The sequence below is a fragment of the Parasteatoda tepidariorum genome, chromosome 11, assembly GCF_982258835.1.
Source record: "Parasteatoda tepidariorum strain Cologne lab strain chromosome 11, Ptep-v5.0, whole genome shotgun sequence".
In the NCBI taxonomy this organism is placed as follows: Eukaryota; Metazoa; Arthropoda; class Arachnida; order Araneae; family Theridiidae; genus Parasteatoda; species Parasteatoda tepidariorum.
In genome coordinates this window covers 82,032,324-82,051,933 of record NC_141765.1, presented here as the reverse complement: position 1 = coordinate 82,051,933, position 19,610 = coordinate 82,032,324, and the positions used below count along the sequence as shown (strand labels likewise).

The 19,610-nt window shown below is 31.2% G+C and overlaps 1 protein-coding gene across 6 annotated transcripts in view; it reads left to right on the top strand.

Annotated features, from left to right (window-relative positions):
- The window catches only part of pps (protein partner of snf), a 153,774-nt gene that overhangs the window by 80,786 nt on the left and 53,378 nt on the right, over positions 1 to 19,610 (top strand). For all 6 annotated transcript variants that reach the window (XM_043049286.3, XM_043049290.3, XM_043049287.3 and 3 more), the window contains 3 exons: positions 3,612 to 3,783; positions 5,758 to 5,860; positions 14,117 to 14,276. In XM_043049286.3, coding sequence (XP_042905220.1) covers positions 3,612 to 3,783; positions 5,758 to 5,860; positions 14,117 to 14,276 — 435 coding nt within the window. The remainder of the gene's footprint in view (positions 1 to 3,611; positions 3,784 to 5,757; positions 5,861 to 14,116; positions 14,277 to 19,610) is intronic.

The following is a 19,610-nucleotide window of genomic DNA, read 5'->3' as shown; positions in this document are numbered from 1 at the left end:
GTCTCTAAGAAGATCACTTAGTGGTCGTGCAATAATTGCATAATCTTTAATAAATTTTCTAAAATATCCTGTTAGGCCTAGGAATGATTGAACATCTTTAACAGTTTGTAGCTTTGGAAAATTTAAAACAGCTTTTGTCTTTTTTGTTGAGGAACTAATCGTACCATTTTCTAAAATATGTCCAAGAAAGGTAATTTTTCTTTGCAGGAAATTGCGTTTTTTGAAATTAAATTCAAGTCCATAGTCGGAAGCTACTTTGAGAACTTTCTGGAGTTTTTGAAGACCTTCGGACTCATCATCTGATGGAACAATCACATCGTCCAAATATAAAATCAATGCCCCGTCTTCTAAGAGTTCTCGAAAAACAATTTGTATAAATCGTTGAAATACTGCTGGTGAATTGGAAAGGCCAAAAGGAACTTCGTTGAATTCAAATTGTCCATCTGGTGTCACAAATGAAGTGTATTTGCTGCTTTGAGGATGAATGTCTACGTGGTGAAAAGCATTTCTTGAGTCCAGATTTGTAAAGACTGAAGCACCTTGTAGTCTATCGAAAATGTCATCCATAATTGGGAGTGGAAATCTTTCTTTAATTAACTTCTTATTTAAACATCGATAATCAATCGCAATGCGAGTTGAACCATCTTGTTTTTTACTTAAGACTATTGGAGCAGAATAATCTGAAGTGCTTTCTCTAATTATACATTTGTTTAACATTTCTTTAATTTGCTTATTAACTTCTAATTTCTCGAAAATAGATAGGCGGCGTGGACGTTGATGGACTGGCATTTCATCTTGTAGAAAAATTTGCATTTCATAATTAGTGTTCTTAATTTTATTTGGCCTATAAGATTTAATAAGTTGTTAAATTTCGGCATCGGATTTTATTTGAGATAAATCAACATCGGCGTAAACTATATTTATATTAGATAAACAATAATCCGTATTTTCGATAAGCGCATTTTTAATCTCTTTATTTTCCGGATTTGAAGAATTAAAATAGTTTGTTTCTGTTTCGGCTGACGAAAATATATCGGTTTCGGTTTGTTTATTTACATCGGAAGGAGCACGCTGATCACGTGATTGGGCAGTTTCCGCTTTCCTATTACGCGCAGATGTCATTGAATCAAACTCATTTATTTGTTTTTCAAATAAATTTTGAGTAGAAGTACTTTTGCATTCGCATAACAAATGTTCGGTTTCAGTTTGAAAAGAGAGTGGTTCATTATTATTCTCAATCTCAAAGAATGACTGACCTTCGTCTAACTTACGCGACTGTATTACACCCTTGTCAGATATATTTTTAGAAAGTGGGGAGAAAAATTATCGTTTTCTGAAAGGAAAGAAGTAATTTGATTTTCTTTTTTAGGCAGAGAGCTTAAATTAGAAGTATTTTGTTGTTCGTTTTTATGCAAAGGAAATTTAGTTTTAGAATAAGGAGAAATCATATTTTCTTTTGAAATTCGATCATATTCTTTTTTTGCTTCATTTAAATCATCCAAAATATTTGGGGGAATTAATAAATCACAATAAAGATTTTTACAAACGGCTGCCGTTACTGTTATAGGATTTTCACGAAAACTTGGAAGCGCTAATTTTACTTTTGAAAGTTCAGCTTGTACTTCATTTCCGAAAGCACAAGTTAATTGAACAGTTCCCACACTTTTTGTTTTGGGGGGAATTAAGTGTTCTCATATGCAAATAATATTGGCTCCCGAATCAACTAACGATTGAACGACTAGTTTATCATTAACGAAAAATTTTTCATATTGTAATTCATGCTTAGATTCATTAAATATTTTAGCTTCGACTTTGCAAACAGGGTCTCGATTTGAGTTAAATCTACGATTTGAATTAGTTTCGTTTCTGGGAAAGCTTTCGCGCGGATTATTTCGTGATTGGTATTCTGTAGAATTTCTCTCATATGAATTACGATTAAAGCTTTGAAATGAGTTATTTTTTTGCTTTTTGTCGAACGGTTGTTGACGGTAGTGTTTTGGACTCTGCTGATTTCTTCTGAAATTTTGCCCGTGGTTAAAGGATTGTTCATTATATTTTGTTTCACTTAGCGATTTTCGTTTTGACGTAAAGAAAATATCACATTTTTGAGCAAGTTCTGGAGGTTTTAAGCATTTATCACCTTGAATTATGGCAATATGCGATTGAGTTTCATAATCTAATGTTGAATAAAGTTTATCGGCGATAATTAACTGGGATAATGTTTTAAAGTCAGTTGCTTTGCGTATTTTGCAATAATACTCGAAAGATGTTGTTAATCGTGATGCAAATTGTGTGTGCGATTCATCAGGCATGCGTTGGGTTTCGAAAATTCATTAAACATTCGTGTGGTGTTGGCTGAAATTGTTTCAAAACGGCATTTTTAACTTTTTCATAATCTCGGAGATCATTTTCTGAAATGTGTAATAAAACGTGACTTGCTTTTTAGCCTAAAATATTTATCAATATTTCAGATTTTATTTCATCCTGTACTCTTTTTGTGGTAAACGAACGTTCAATAGATTGAAGAAAATAAACTGTAGTTCTCTGGTCTTGTCGGCACAGGCATGCTAAGTGTTCGGACGCTTCTAATAATACTTTCGATATCGGGACCATCTTCACTTGCGTCTGAATTTCTAGATGAGTTCAGGTTGGCACTAGGAGTGTTTCGAAGGTTTGTTAATTCGATTTGGCGTTCTAGCTGTGCGAGTTTAATTTTTTCTAATTCTATCTTAGCACTTTCGTTATCTTCACGGGCTCTTCGTTCTTCAACGGTTGATACAACTAGATTTTTAACAAAATCTACGTTCTCTTTGAATACATCACTTGATTCAACTAAGCCTTTTAGAGTAATTAACATAGCGTTTTCCGGTACAGTTATTCCTAATTCAAATGCGATCTGTAGTAGATCTTCTTTTCTCGTATTTTTATACATGTTTAGTAATAAAGTTGCTCCTACCAGTATTTCTTGAAATTGAAAGTAAATCCGTTAATTTTATCCTTTGCGTGATGATTCCGAATATTTTTTCAACGGTGTTGATTTGAAGGAACGGCGTTTTTTTTTTTTTTTTGCTGTTGATGATCAATGGCGGCAGTTTCGTTTTGCCGGTGTAGCTGTAGGAGGATTCTTGTTTCGTTTTATACTGCTGTTGACTTTAGCTTAATTGAGCAGGTTTGGCCGAGCCCCCATGTTACGGACGGGGAGTGTCAATGAAGCTTCAAAGCAGTCTAGGGTTGCATTTTAAAGCTTTTATTATGACAAAAAACACTTAAATGACAATAGAAAATAATTAGAGCTGGAACATCTTAATGAGCTCGCTCCCCGTAGCCGTTCAGTGAGTGAATGTAGAGAGAGTCTGCTCAACTACAGGTGGCGCTGCATGGCGTATGCAACATATATATATATATGTATGTATATATTCTAAACTATATAATGGAAAGAGACTTAGCTGGTCTTGTTTCTGCAATAGCCCACCTTTGTCCAAAGAACACCTATGGCAAAATAAAAAGCTTCTCTAACTTTTATGTAACATAAAAATGTAAATTTTTTATGAGTATGTTTGATTTTAAATTTCATGAAGTGATGAAAATGTGTTTTTTTATTTTTTATTCAGGTACAAGATTGGGATTCTCAGAGATTAGTTGTTTTTGACCGTTATAAAGGGAATGTTGTAACTGGAGATAAAGGACCTAAAGCTGGAGAAATTATATCTTGGCTGAAAGAAAATCCGAGCTTTATGATTGCTTGCTCTTCCTCATCAATGACAGCCTCTAAAAAAGACAATAGTAAGTAAACAATTTTTTCGATTACATAACTTGCAGTCTTTATATTTTTAATCTTAATTCTTTTTAAATTCTGAAAAAAATTAATGGACTGTTTGCAACAACACCATAACTGTTTTATCTTTTAACAGCATGTATCAGAAAAATCAGAATGTTTGTCAAAATTTGTTGTAGCATTTGGGACGACAAAAACCTGTGCTATTGTGTGCCACTGGAATTTCTGGATCATTTGCAAAATTTATGCTCAACTTTCATATGTGTTAAGTTCATAATCAAAATTAAAAAATCGTCTGTGTGCTTTAATTTGTAAATTATTTTTTCTTGAATTACTTGATAATGAACTGTCTAACTCTCACACTTATAAAATCTTTCATAATAAATACAACATTTGTATTTTTAAATTAAATACTTACTCTAAATTAGAGAGAAAAAAAATTAATCTTTGAAATTTAGATTTATTACATGGGATATTGATAAATTCATAAATGAGCATTTTCAAATCTTGGTCAGATATAAAAATTGTTTTTATGATATGGTATTTCTTACATATTAAAAATAATAAAACAGTTCATGTCACTTTGTTAACACCTTTGTCACATTGTTAAAATTCATCCTCAGGCTCCACCTCAAAGATCCATCTACAGGTGCCTGGTCCCGCAGCACTTTGCAGAACCCTCCACCCCATAGACTTCAACCCTGGGTTTAATCTCTGAAGACGCCATAAAAAGGTGCTCTGATCAGAGAATTGCTCCTTTGTTTTGAAAGCAACCTTCACGGGCTTGGGTAGCTTGGTAGCGGACCAGAGACTCCTACAGAAAAAGGGCCTGCACCTTTGGACGCCTCACCAGCTTCCGAAGTAGACTGCAAAGCAGCGGTATTAGCACTGGGCTCACCCGAGGGCTTACCATATGCTACTGGAGACTGTATAAGACTTTTCGAACAGGAACCTCTGCCTAATTCCTGAACGCATCCCTTGTTGACCGGCGCGACGGATGATGCCGTATCAAAGGCTTTTTGATTACTCATCATGTGTGTTTGCCTGCCATTTAGTTACCCACTGAGGGGTATCCAGAGGGCACCACATGGAGGCAGCAGGCATTACCCCCCAATTAAATGTTACTATGTGGGAATGTTAACAAACTAATACTGATTATGTTTTTAATGCTACAGTACTTTAAAAATTTCTATATATTCATCTGAAATTATTGAATATTTCTTTTTGTATACCCTCTTATTTATTACTAAAAATATGGCAAAATCTTTCGTGTAATTTTAGGAAATTTCCAATCTAATTTTAATTTAGTAGAAAGTCCCATATCCAGAATCTTCCAGACTTTGGCAAGTTAGGAGAGTGGATTTTTTGTGTTATTAGGTTTTAAAGGTAAATAAACATCAAAATATTCTTCATGCAATTTTTAAAAAAATAACAAGTAGACGGTAATTAATGTTAATTTCATGCAATAAGCTTTCCTTATAGGTTGAATGACCTTTAATTAACTAAGGAATGTTTAGTATGATAAAATGTATGTAAAAAAAAATGAAGTGAGCAGACAATAATTTGATTTTTTTTCATTAATAAAGACAGGACTTTTTCCTTTTTAACAGTAATGTGAAAAATTAGCAGTGCATATAATCAGATAAAAATGACAATACAAAATGAGCCTCAAATTCCAAAAGTAACTAATATGATTCAATAAAAAAAATATGAAACAAAGAACAGAGTTTAGTAGAATTTTTTTTAATGAAAACTTTTAGAAGCAAAACTTATTTACAAAAGAAACAAAACTTATTTACTGATGTTCATTTCAAACACTATTAATATTCATAGTTTATTAGTCTGGAGTATAGACATTTCCAATAAATGGATATCCTGATATGGGATTTTGTACTATATATAAACTCTAGCATTTTAACTCTTTCTTTTTTTAGTGCCTTGTTTGTTATATAATAAGTGTAAAATAATTTTTTTATTTTCAGAAAAAGAATGTGATTCTAGTTCAAATATAGAAAAAGCAGCTGCCAAAGTTAATGATGTACGAATGAATGTTAAAAAAACATTAAAAAATATATTGATGGACAGGTAAGTTAAAACAAAGATTTCATACCTTTATCTTTATTTCAGTGCGAAAACTTAAAGAATACTTTTTTCCTAGGAACATATATGGTGCACTAAAAACACTTGATGCCTTTTCAACTTTTATTTTTTAATTTATTTAGTTATTTCATTAAGCATAACTTCTTTTTTTTCCCTTCTGTTTTGGCAATATTTTATGTTTGTAAATATACTTTGGAACAATGTGTACTTTAATCTCAGTAGATAACAGGTGCAATTCTGTTTGATTTTTGTTAAAATTTGAATTGATGAATTTTAATCTGACTTTCTATCTGATTTATTATATTAAATTTTTAATATTTTTTTTAATTAACCTTTAAATTATGTAACATACCTGCCAACTCGTCCGGATTTTCCTCCTTTTTCTGTTTTTCCGGGTATGAGCAAAATCTTCCGGATTTGTCCCAAGTTTTTGGAAAAATAATAAAAACTCGCCAAATTTAGCGCTTTCGTGCCTTTTGCGGAACGATGCTCTAAAATGTGCACCGAAATTGTCTGTCTTTTCTCTAGTAATAGAAGGAATCACTGACAATATGGATTCTTAGCTTTATCCCATTGTTGTGACTTACAACCTTGCTGAATCATCAAAAATTCAATCCAGGATTTTGTCCTTAGTGGAACTAAGTCTTGATTTGACTGGGAGAGACATATCCAACCTTATTTTGGATGAACTGGAGCATTTGAAGATACCTCTGACAAACTGCATAGCATTTGGCTGCAGTAATGTTAGGGAAAAAAAATGGTGTGATTTCTTTTCTCAAAGAAAAGCACGAAAATTTAGTTATAATGGGATATTTGTGCCATTTAATTAATTTGGCTGCAGAAAAAGCAGCTGCAACATTGCCTGTTGATGTTGACCAAACTTTAGTGGATATATTTTACTATCTAAAAAAAAGTTGTAAGAGGAAAGAGAAATTGAAGTTATTTCAAAGTCTTCACAGTGAAGAAGTGAGGAAGATATTGAAGCACGTCTGCTCTCGATGGTTGTCCTTGGGGAGATCTCTGTTCAGAGTAATAGATCAATGGGATGCATTATTGACATATTTTCACGATGAAGTGAAATCAAAGACTTTAACATCTTCATCTTTGGCTTTAAAATCCAAAAATGAGTGAAAAGGTGCTAATGACAGAAAGCCAAAAAAGGCATTCAGAGAAAGAGGAAGGCACTTCTAATAAGAAGCTCAAAACAAATGAAGGAACCTCTAAAAATCTGAAAATGAACGAGTTTACTCCCAAAACTTCTGTCAGCAGAGAAGAAAAATTTTTTCATTTTTTATCTTCAGATTTAAACAAAGCTTATTGCTTATTTTTATTGAGTGTAATAACGGATTTTGAAAAGCTCAATACTATATTAACAGTCATCTTCCCCATTGATACATGTTTTGAATAATATGTTAACAGATTTCTTAAAGAACTTATTTCTGAAATTCATTAAACCTGCTGTTATTAAAGGGCAAGCCCTTTTAGAAATTCAATATCATATTGAAGCTAATCAATTGCTGGATTCAGAACTGTTTGTTGGATTCAAAACGGTAGAACTAGTTAAAAAGTTGAATGAAAAAGAAAAAAGAAAATTTTATTTGTCAGTAAGGAATGTTTATGCTACCTCGTGTGATTATATCATCAAAAAATTTCCCATTAATAACGATATCTTGATCAATGCTCAAGTTGCAGACTTAAAAAATATCGAAACCTCATCATTTGAAAAAGTAGCATATTTTGTTAAAAAGTTTCCTTGTCTTTTGATGGTTAAAGAAGGAGAAACCAAAGAAGATGCATGAGACTGCCTCCAAAAACAGTTCACTGCATTGCAGATTGAAGATTCTTCCAACTTTAAAGGCAGCACCATAGATATGCAATTAAATGAACTGAGTACTGTTAATGACTACAGCGGACAACTTAAATTTGACCGAATATCGAGAGTGTTGTTGGGAATCACTTGCATACCCCAAAGCAATGCGGAGTGAGAAAGAATATTTAGTGTTGTGAAGAAAAATAAAACACAGTTTCAGTCATCTATGTCTACAAAAACTCTCGAAAATATTCTTACAATGAAGTGTCAAACAAACAAATTGTTTTGATAATAAGTTTAGTGCTGATGTTTTGAAAAAGGCTAAACGTGCCACTTCATCAATAGTGAAAATTTAGATTCAAAAAAATATTTTTTTTTAATAATCTTGCTTAAATGTCTTACATCTGTTTTTCATGATCATGCTTACCCTTTAGTTTTAAAGCTTGATATTAATTTTTTTTTTTTAAATTTCATGCATTGCTACATAATTTTATTGTAAAACTTTTAACTAAATTAACCTTTTCTGAAATTATTAAAGCAATTAGTTCTTTAATTTTAGTATAGTGTCCATGATATCAATATTATATATTAAAAAGTAAGTTTTAGTTAACCCCCTGATGGATGCAACTTGTTTTAGTTATCCATGCTTAATTAAAATGTTTTGAAGCATTCTTGGAAGTGTGAATTTTTTCCTTAATTTTAAAAATATGGTTGGAGTCCTGTGTTAACCTATTATTTATAAATCATTTTTCTTTTATGGATTACATATTTTTCCCATTATGGTAATTTCTGAAAATAACTATATTAACTAAATCATTTCTTTATAAACATATTCTAAATTCTATTTTATTGATTTTTTTTATTGTGTTCTCCATATGATATATGTATAACAAAATGAAAATTAATTATTGCACGAAGAAGTAGTTATTGGATATATGTATATATTGTGTGAAGCAGTTTTTAAGGTTGTATAATAAATATAAATTCTTGCTTTGAAATTCTTGCTAGCTCTATCATTCACTTCATAGATTAATATACACTTATGGTGTGGTACAATTCTTTATAATGTTTACAATACAAAACTGATTTTAGTATTGTAAATTAGATATTCTCACTCTCAGATTAAAAAAGGAGGTTTTTGATTATCAGTTCTCAAATTTTGCATTCAAATTTATACCGTATAAAATCTTCTGGATTTTTTTTCTTGGAGGTAGGCAGGTATGATGTAAGCACTCTAGCTTGTGTAAATTTTTTGATTTAAATTTTTATAGGCAACTCAAGTTTAAGTGGATAAATTGTGGCAACAGCTGTGGGTTGCATTATTTGTTGCTATTTGATGGAATAAGCAGTGTGATGATGAGATTTTTTTTCTTCTAAATTTTGATGAGAATAATAATGAGCAATTAAGTTGATCCCCTGTTCAGCTAGTTAAGTTGATTAAGCTAGTTAAGTTGATCCCCTCTGATCAGCTCTCTAAGTTGATATTAACAATCAAGTACCAAACTGTTAGAAACAATCAAACCCTCTTATTAGTTGACCATTTGTCTACGTGAACTATCAAGTTGTTATCCCACAAATGGTAAACTAACACATGTTTCATTGTTTGTATTAATACTAGATTTAAAATGTAAGTTTCTTAAATATGATAATGAAAAAAATCATTAAAAATGCTCACATTATAGGAAGCTTTCCTCAGATGAGTACATAAAAGAACAAAATGAAATAATGCTAGAGTGGTAAGCCTACACTGAGAGCAGAAATACATCTTAAAAGTGGTAAAATATTATTGCATGAAGCAATAATATTTTACCATGGCAATTCTTAAGAAGATTTATGATATCCAGATTTATATTGTTGCAATCTTAATGTTAATGTAATGTAATGTTGTTGATCTGCAACTTTTAGACTATGGTGGAGAATTATTGGCCAAGACACCTGTTAGTTGAAGCAACAAAGTTGACAATGTTCAATATAAAGCACTGAGACTTATTACCTCTGCAACCTGCATCACACCTTTCACTGCTTTTGAAATTCAAACTGTTCTTGTGCTGTAGAGAGAGACAACTCTTATAACAGTTTGTGAGACTTCCTCTGCGACACTGGCAGAGACTTGTTCTGACTGAAAAAAAGACTAAAGACACACCAATCTTTCTTCAAAAAAAGGAAGAAACCTTATGTCCAAATATAAAATAACAAATTTCCCCTATCAAAATTTTTGCCTTCAAGAGATTTTCCCATCAACTTTCAGAATCTCGAGTATAACTCTCTATTTATACTCAACAAAGAAATAGTTGAATTCCATGCCAACTGAAACCAGTAGTGAATTTTTAAAGTTAAAGCAACGTCTTTGTATTTGGCATAATTTTAAAGGAAATTAGTTGTAATTTATGAATTCAGCAGTTATTCTTTAGAGTTATGCATGATTATAGTAAAATTTATCATAAATAGAGAGCATTCATGATTTTGACTTATTGTACTAATAAAACTGTCTATTTTAAAGAAGAACAAGATATTAAAAATATTACGATTGGTATATAGTTTGATTTATATTGTAAAATAAATTGTTCCTAAGTCTAATTGTGGGGTGATTTCCATCAAAAAAAAATTTTTTTTCATAATTTTTAAATCAGAAATTATCTTAACTATATATTTGTCCCCTTTGTTACAATTAAAGTTTATTTCATTCATTACACAAAAAACCTTCTTACTTAATATTTGGTTTTTACAATAAAGTCTGTTAGTACAATCATGTTATGTTGTATTTTTTAAAAATTTTAAAGTTTCTCATTTAACAGAGGGGATGTAACCAAGGACAAAACTAACTGTCCCCTCAGTTACGCAAAATTGATAAGTTGGCCATTAAAAAGGAACTCCAGAAATGTAAACAAGTGCTAATGCATCCTGATTCAACTAGTTTAAACCAGTTCCTCCACTATTGGAGCACACTTTTTATACAAAGCTCTGCCATTTTCATTTGATACAACAAACATTTGTTATACAACAAATTTCAAGGCATTTCAGCATTGACACGAAAAGTATTCAAAAGTCAATTACTAAAGAAGTTAAACCTGGGAAATCCTGGGAAACAAAAAAAATTAAGGAAATTTATCACTGTCAGATAGCCTCTTATCTTAGGAGTTATATGATATCCTCTTTGGATTTATTAGAGAAAGAAATTTTCAATTCTGAATACAATTCCAAAAGGCCTGGTGTTTTACTGAGTGGTATTGCCATGTTCTTAAATTCTGTGCATCGCAAGAGGTATTGCCACATTTCCTATCAAGCCATGGGGAGGAGTTGGAGAGAGTAAATCTATTAATTGGAATCAGCTGGTGAAGTGACGTAGAAATACAAAGGTCTATTTGGCACCATATGACTTTAGTTAGATAATATAGGTGCACATGCGTGTATACATTGGTGATGATTCTCCAGTTTTGCAGACACTTTTTTAATATTTATTGTAACATAAGAAAGTATCTGCGTGAGCAAAAAAAAAAGTTTGCAGTGGGGGGATGCGAAACAGTCTGCATAATCATGATTTGCGCAAGGTAGAAGAAAGTCAGTGTTTAGTTGTATGCATGCTGCTCTGAAGGAGAAAGGATATAACTACCTCTTTAGCCCAAAGACTAGCGATTCCATTGTTAGCAGTCAATCCTACAATCAGCTGATCAGAGATATTTGACTCAATTCAACTTAACTATCTCTTTACAGCGAAAATAGACAATTGCGAGGACGGCAGGAAATCTTTTAATGTAATTTATTTTGGAGCAAAATGGAAAACAAATCAATGAGTATGGGTGACCTAGATTCAATGGTTGAGTAGTTACTTAAACTTGATTGAAAAATGAGTTGCAAAAAAAAAAAGGAAAGATCTTTTTTTCTTGATAACGCAACATCTGACCTTGAAACACTTGATTATAAACATAGATGGGTCAAATAAGGAAAACGTTAAAATTGATGTCCTACAAGCTTCTTTGTGTATAATAGCCATCTGGAAAAAGTAAAAAACTCAACCATTTTATGATTTTTCTCAGGCAGGCTTCAAGAAGAATTCACCAGAAAGCAATACCATTGCATATGTCATAGATGATATAAATTCTTATGATCCGGTTTCTGAATTAACAAATTTGATTAGCTTAACTGGAGAAAGTGTTATAAATGGTGATGATTTTGTAAACATTGAGCGAAATATTGAATGTAAAAAAAAAGGATTTAAATATGGACAAAATTGTTGAAATGTTCGAAATAATGATGTTAAAAGTGAAAGTGAAGAAACTGATACTCAATTGAGGCTTTCTGAAAACAAACCAAAAGTGATAACTTCAAGTGATGCTCAAATTTGTATTCAGGAACTGAAACATCCAACAAATATCTATCTAAAAAGGATGAAATTGGTATGAAAGTGCTATATGTAAAAATGTACCTTGAAGATATGGTAAGTCGCAGCTGCTTAAAACAAACTTCTGTCTCATCTTTCTTTTCAACTGGATAAATACAAAACAAAAGCATGTATCAGATTTCTTAATCTACTCTTTTTGTATGGTAAATATTATAATTTCATTGGAGTTTAAATAAACATCAATGTAAATAGTGCTTACAGATTATTTAATTATTTCTATATCATTTCAAATATTCTATAAGCAATTTATGGCATGAACTTTAGTTATTAATGTACCCTTCTGCGAAAAGGATATTTCTCATAAATTTTCAATTTTTTCGGTTCTAAAAGTTTTTATTTAACCAAGGCTTCCCTGTGTGTGTATATATATATATAGTGTAACGTCCCATATCCGGACGTCCCTTTCCCGGAAGGGTCGATTTCCCGGACACTTTTTAATAATCAAAATAAACAAACATCTCTCCATCATCCCCTTTCCTTTAAAAAAAAATTAAATAAATAAAAAAAAACGAAGTCTTTTGACACATTTTCTCTTTTCAGCATCAAACCCATAAATCACCAGAAAGGGGAAGTGAAGATCTACCAAGACCATTGAGTAACCGTTAGTGGCGCTCCTCCATTGGAATGTAGGAAAAAGAGGGAGATTTGTTTTCAAAAGACCGCAACTGAGTCCCCTCCCCCCCCTTTCCCATGCAGGTGGCTAGTAAAAGAGGCATTTCCTGGAACATTTTTATTGAAAGAAGAAATACTGTGGAAAAGGGTAAACGGGGCAAGCGTTAAGGTGGAGGGGGAGTCAAAGTGGAAAATTTGAATAGGTCTAAAAGGATATACGTCCTTGAGAAACAAAACATTCGTTCTTTTCCATACCATGTAATATTTAGGAGGAGGGGGAAAAAGGGGGTAACATTCTCTCTTTAGCAGATTCTTTCAGTCATAGAAGAAAAAATAAAGAGAACCCGATCAGCGTGCCCCGCCTTTATGCTTGATTGATAGCCAATAATTGGAGAGAAAACAATAATTTGTTACTTCCCACCCTCAACTTAAATGATCTCATCTTTACACTTATTTTCTTTCACAAATAAGGAGGAAATGAATTTTTCTCCTCCACCTACCCACTTTAATGAATGACGGGAATTTCCCTTTCTTGCTTGAATCATTCTAGTTAAAAATGGCGGATTATTATTTTCATTTGTCAAATTTTTTTCGTTTTCTATATTTTAAGCAATAATATTTTTTTTCTAATATTTTATTGATTAGATATTCTAATACTAAAACATTATTCCCCTTAAAAATAATGTTTATTTATTTTTTGCTTCTTAGATTTAGATCATTTTAAGCTTTGTTCCAGAATGACATGAATCTCCCCTTCCTGCTTGAATCGTTCTAGTTCAAAATGGCGGATTAATATTTTCATAACTGTTACATTTTTTTCGTTTTCCATATTTTCAGCAATAATATTTTTTTTCTAATATTTTATATTTGATTTAGATATTCTAATGCTAAAACATTGTTCCCCTTAAAAATAACGTTTATTTATTTTTTGCTTCTTAGATTCAGATCGTTTATTAAATCATTTTAAGCTTTGTTTACCTTGGGGATCTATTATACGGAAAAATCTATTATACGGACTTCTGGAAGTCCCACCGATTCCGGATACGCGACTTTACACAGTATATATATATATATATATAAACAAAGAAAACAATGCAAGAAACAAAAAAATAGGAAAAAAAATTAATTACGATTATAAATTTTAATGACAAAAAGATATAATCTCGTCATCAGCTCTCACAATTAAATCTGCAAAAATAGTGCTTTCTAAACTTTTATTATTATAGCAAAAGCAAATATATTAATTCAATAACATAAAAAAAAAGATGAAAAAGGATAGAGAGACCGATTCGATTAAAACTTAATAAATCTTTATTAAGTTTTAGTTTAAAATAATTTCATTCTTCATTAAAATTAAAATAATTTCATTTTTTTAATTTCATTCATTATTGTCTCATATATGTATATGCTTTTTTTACAGGTGTAAAAACTCTGGTGACATTATATTACCAGAAGAAGAAATTAGGAAAATCGCCGTCAAGATTGAGGGGGAACTTTATGCTCAGTTTAAGGATACAAATTTAAAGTATAGAACTAAGTATAGAAGCCTCATGTTTAACATAAAAGATCCCAGAAATCAAGTAAGAACTTTATAAGTTTCTAAGAAAAATTTTAATTGGCGAACAAGAAACCACGAGTCTGTTAAAAAAATTAATGTATTATAAAAATTTTTAACAATTAATTAATCTTTTTTAAAACATTAAATGTCTGAAATTGTACATCAAATAATGCAGTGACCAAATCTGACATAATCCGAAACATTTGTATTCCTATTCTAATCTATATTATACTTTTTCAAAAAGTATGTTAATTATGCAACTACATTCGTGTCAAGAAGCTGCTATAGTGTTTACACCAATGCTGCTAATTCTGTGTAGAAATATATTCCTTACAAGCACATGTATATTAAAAAGAATAATTTGAATCATCAACATATTCTGATCAACTTTATCGTCGGGTTTCAGTTGTCTCTTAAAGTGATAATGAGTATTTATTGTGCAGTTGGGTGAATGTAATCTATTTTGAAAAATAACAATTTCTGCTCAAATGTTTAATAAAAAAGGAATTAGGCAGGTAATGAAAGATTATATGTGTGGAAAACTACCAAAAAAAGGTGATCTGACGTTATATGACAACTAGAGATGAATCACTTTGTTAAATGTATGTAGCAAAATTTTCTCTAAAATAGTACTGGAGAGAATGAAAAATGAATATGACCAAAGCCTACGACCAGAGCAAGCCGGTTTCAGTGTGTGTTAAGGGATGTGACATTAGGGATTATAGTCTAACTATCTATTGAATGGCGTTCAATGATATATTTAAATTTCATAGATTTTGAAAAGGCTTTCTACAGTTTCACAGAAATGTTCTGGAAGATTTTAAAGTACTATGGAATTTTCGAATGTTTTGAAGCATACAAGTATGAAGTATTTGAATATACAAGTTATCCATGCCAACTATCAGAATCTTTGATTTGGGTGTTAGACAGGGTTGTATGCTTTCTCCAACAATCTTTTTAATTTCTATTGATTGGATCATTAAAAGAGTACCAGAGAATAAAAAGGGTATAAGATGGAACCTTGCTGAATATCTTTCTGATCTTGATTTTGCAAACGACTTATGTTTACTGACTAACACCCTTCAAGACTTGCTAACAAACACAAGCATTTTAAATGTAAAGGCAAAGAAAATGGGGCTCATTATCAATCAAAATAACTCTAAAATTTTGAAAATTAATTTTAAACAATTAAATGACATATTTTTGGAAAATGATAAAATAGAAGTAAGCAGTTTTACATATATTGGAAGCATAATTAACAACAAAGAAGGCACTGATAAAGACATACTAAATACATTAAACAAAGCCCAAAGCAGTTATACTATTCTCAAGAAACTCTAGAAAAACAAAAAACATAACAAATTCAACAAAAATTAGAATTTTCAATACTAATGTTAAATCTGTCCTACTATATGTATCTGAGACATGGCATTGCAATAAAAATAACATGAAAAAACTTCAAATATTTATTAACAACTGATTAAGAAGAATCTTGCGTATCAAATGGTTCCATAAAATTTGTAATGTTGAAATCCTTAGAAAGCATAATAGAAACCAAATACTGTATTTTCTGGTGAAGGCACAGCATCGTCGCAAGCACCGCACATCGATTAAATTTTTAAAAAGTTATCGTAAGCGCCGTGCATATCACCATCCTTATAGAAGAGACCTTTAAATTTCAATTTAGAATATCTGTATAATAAAAAAAAATTATACTTTTCATAAAGTAGAGTTTTAATTTCTAAATTATAAAAAAAAATTCCGTTAACAGGTCCACTCATTTACTGTTTAGGCAAGGCTGGACTATATCACTGTTGATACGGGTTAATTTGGAATGAGCCTGCTTAGTAAATAATCCCTATAAATGGTCTGAAAATAATGTTAAGTACAAGAAAATATTTTTAAATACCGCAAATAACGTAGTTTCTAACTTATTTGGGGGGAGTGAATGGCCTAAAATGCATTAAAGAAGAGTTCGTGTGAAAAAAGTTTTCATTTTCAGCAACAAAAAAAAAAGCAACAAAACATATAAAATAAAGTTGTTCTTACCAGTTGGCACCGCACCTAAAAACAGAAGAGCAAATAATTAACATCAAAAAAATATTTATATGCTCAGTGGCACCGATAAAAACCTTGTGTTGGGAGGGTCAGAGTTTGAGAGAAAAAGGTTGGAGAATCTCAAATTTTAGCAAAGCACTAATGAACAAAATAAAGAAATGCAAGTTGGAAGAAACTGATCAATCAATCTTGACAGCAGTGCTTGTGCTCTACTGGTTTGTGCCCACATTTTCCTCTCCTGTTTGACCATAAATTGGCCACACCCAGTTGACATTGAAACTACCACATGGGATACAAAATGAATTCTATCCCTTTTGCGTTTTTTTATATTCGATTGATTTATTTTTCATTTTGCGGCTTTTTTTTAGTACAGTAGAGAACCATTTATCCGGTTTCCAGAAAACCGGGGGAAATTTTGCTTGGTTTTCCCGTCATTTTAAACTAGAACGATTATGAAAAAAAAGCGAAAATTGAACTCATCCTTGAAGTTGAGTAGAGGAAAATGTGAGGAAGGGGGAAACATCATTTCTTTTGTGACCTTGAAGATCGAGAGGAGGCAGGGAAGGGACAAATGTTTTATTTTCTCCTTTAACTCAAAGGATTAACTCCGTCAATCGAACTCAAAGGAGTGGCATGCTGATTTCGTTTTCTCTTTGATTTACGAGGGGGTGGGGAAAATGCATTGCACATGCATATCAGTGAACAGAGGATGAAAGAGTAAAATATATTTATATATTTGTCATCGATTAATAAAAATAAAATCTTTTCTTTTGAATAAATTCTGATTCTTTGGAAGTGCAGTATCATTTGCAAGTTTTTCTTGATGTGGAATCACATTTGCTTTAAATAAAAATCGTGTTTTTATTTAAAAAAAAAAAAGAAGAAAAAAAAAGGGAGAATTGTTTATTAATTCAAACATACGATTATTTTATGAAGCATATTGCAGTTATGTTTTTATAATTCCACAACGTTTGATTTTTTTTTCTTTTTATTCATAAATTTTATCATTAGGTTTTTTTAAAATTCCGTTGATCTTTTTAAACTTGCCTTGTTTCGGGTTTTAATATTTATGCTAGTGTCTTTTTTAACTATCGTTTCTGGTTTGATATTTTCAACCGGAAACCGATTTTTGTGCAGAATTTTGGCGCAAAATTAGGCCAAAGTTATTTTGCAGCATTTTTGGGGGGAAAATGGCATTTTGGAGAAATTTGAGCAACTGTTCCAAGACTGCATATAGTAATTTATTATTTTTCTATAAGCAGACGTACCTTTTTTTTGTTTATTACATTTCATTTAAATTCGCAAGTTAAATGTTTTTTTATTTGTCTGAAAAACTTCTCAGTAAATACAGGACTATGAAACACTAAGAATTTAAAAATTAAACAGTGAAAACAATTCATGACATCTATTGACAGAAAAGATTTCATTAAGAAAAAGGTACAGCTGCTCAGCCGCCTCACAGCTGGCAATGTCATGATGGACTTGAAAGCTGCAACCAGCTGTGAGCAGGTTCTGTAAACCAATAGATTAATAATTAGATCTTAAGTAGAAGAGAGTTTGCAGTATTTAAAGGTTGTTATTTAAATACATAAAAAGAAAAAAAGATTCACAAAAATATAAAAATAGTTTGAATTATGAAGAATGTAAATATAAATTTAGTAGAAAGAAAGCACTTTAAAACAACTAACTTGAAATCCTTAACAAAAGGCTCAAATAGCTTAGATATGCTAGCAGCGTCTTTGAAACCTTTTAGAGCTGAGATAAGATCCAAAAATTTTTTCCTATTGTAAACTTCCATCTCATAAAATATGGCACGAGTTTCAGGATGATCTTTATTACGTGATAAGCCATGCACATGTATCCTGAAATAAAAAAAAACTGCTTTTAAATATTGGATTAAAAATTTCTGAATATTTTGTCCATACCTTTTAAGTATTTTGTGCAAATGAAAAGATTAGAAAAATATATATGCTTATATATTAATATTACTATTAAAGTTAAAAATTATAAAACAAAACATTCCATTTTTTAATACTAAACTTATAGAAAGTGCATTTCACAATACTTTACATTAATAAAATGAAAGTTGTTAAGTAGTTGTTAGGTGTTGAATTTGTTCAAAAAGATGGTGAGATGTTAATACATCAAAAGAGTTACATCCAAAAAGTTTGTGAAATGTTTTCTAGCTTTAAATTTCCTTTGTCATCGTTGCCGATTACTAAGGGTAACTTATCAAAAGCTGACTGTCCATCTTCTAAAATCGAAGTGGATGAAATGAAAAAATTACTGTTTCGGAGCATTTTGGGTTGTTTGGCTTGTATAGCTAATCGCACTAGACCGGATATATTCTATGCGGTAAATATATTATCACAATTTCAAGAAAACCCAGCTTTAAAACACTGGAATACTTTATTAAGATAATTAGGTTATGTTCAAAATACTCAAGATTGTTTCTTAAAATTGTAAAATATTGAAGAATTGAATGGAGGGTTCCCGCGGCCTTGAAAAAGCCTTGAAAAGTACTTGAATTTCATTTTGATTTTCAAGGGCCCCTAGAAGTACTTGAAAATGATATTAAATTCTTGAAAAATTCGAAATGACCTTGAAAAGTTTCGAAAACTCAGGAAAACAGCCCTATTTCCAGTATTTCTATGTTTAACTTTTTGACGCGCGTAAGTGTGAGAGAATGACTTCCCCATCTTTCAGATGATGACACGTACTGTTTGCTTTTAGGATTTTATGTATGTTTGGCTGATTTTAGGAATTTTAAATATTGGGAACTGCGCCAAATTCTGACAAAATCTCGATACTTATTCAGGCGATTTTAATATCAATCATCGATCTTCGTATTAGACTTATTTAAAAATTATGTGTTGCAGGGATGAAAGACTTCCGCAAAAAAGCGGAAATCCGCTTTTTTTCCCCAATTTTGAAAATTTCCGACCATGTTCCAAAAACTAAAATTTTTGGGAAGTCCTATTGGAGTAACCCAAGCCGCCCGAACGATAGTCGGATTACCGCGACTTCTGCTATAGAGTGGAAAGGAGTCTAAGCGTTTCGTTTCGAGCGCCGATATTTTTTTTTTTTTTGTTTGGCTGATTTTTTGAATTTTAAATATTAGGAACTGCACCGGAATTTGCCAAAATCGCGATTTTTAATCAAACGATTTTAATATCAATCATCGATTTTTGTATTTAACTGATTTAAAACTTGCGTGTTGCAATTTTTTTAAGCGATTTAAAAATCGTACTAGCAATTCCTATTCACTCAATTTCAAAATCCAATATCGCGATTTGTA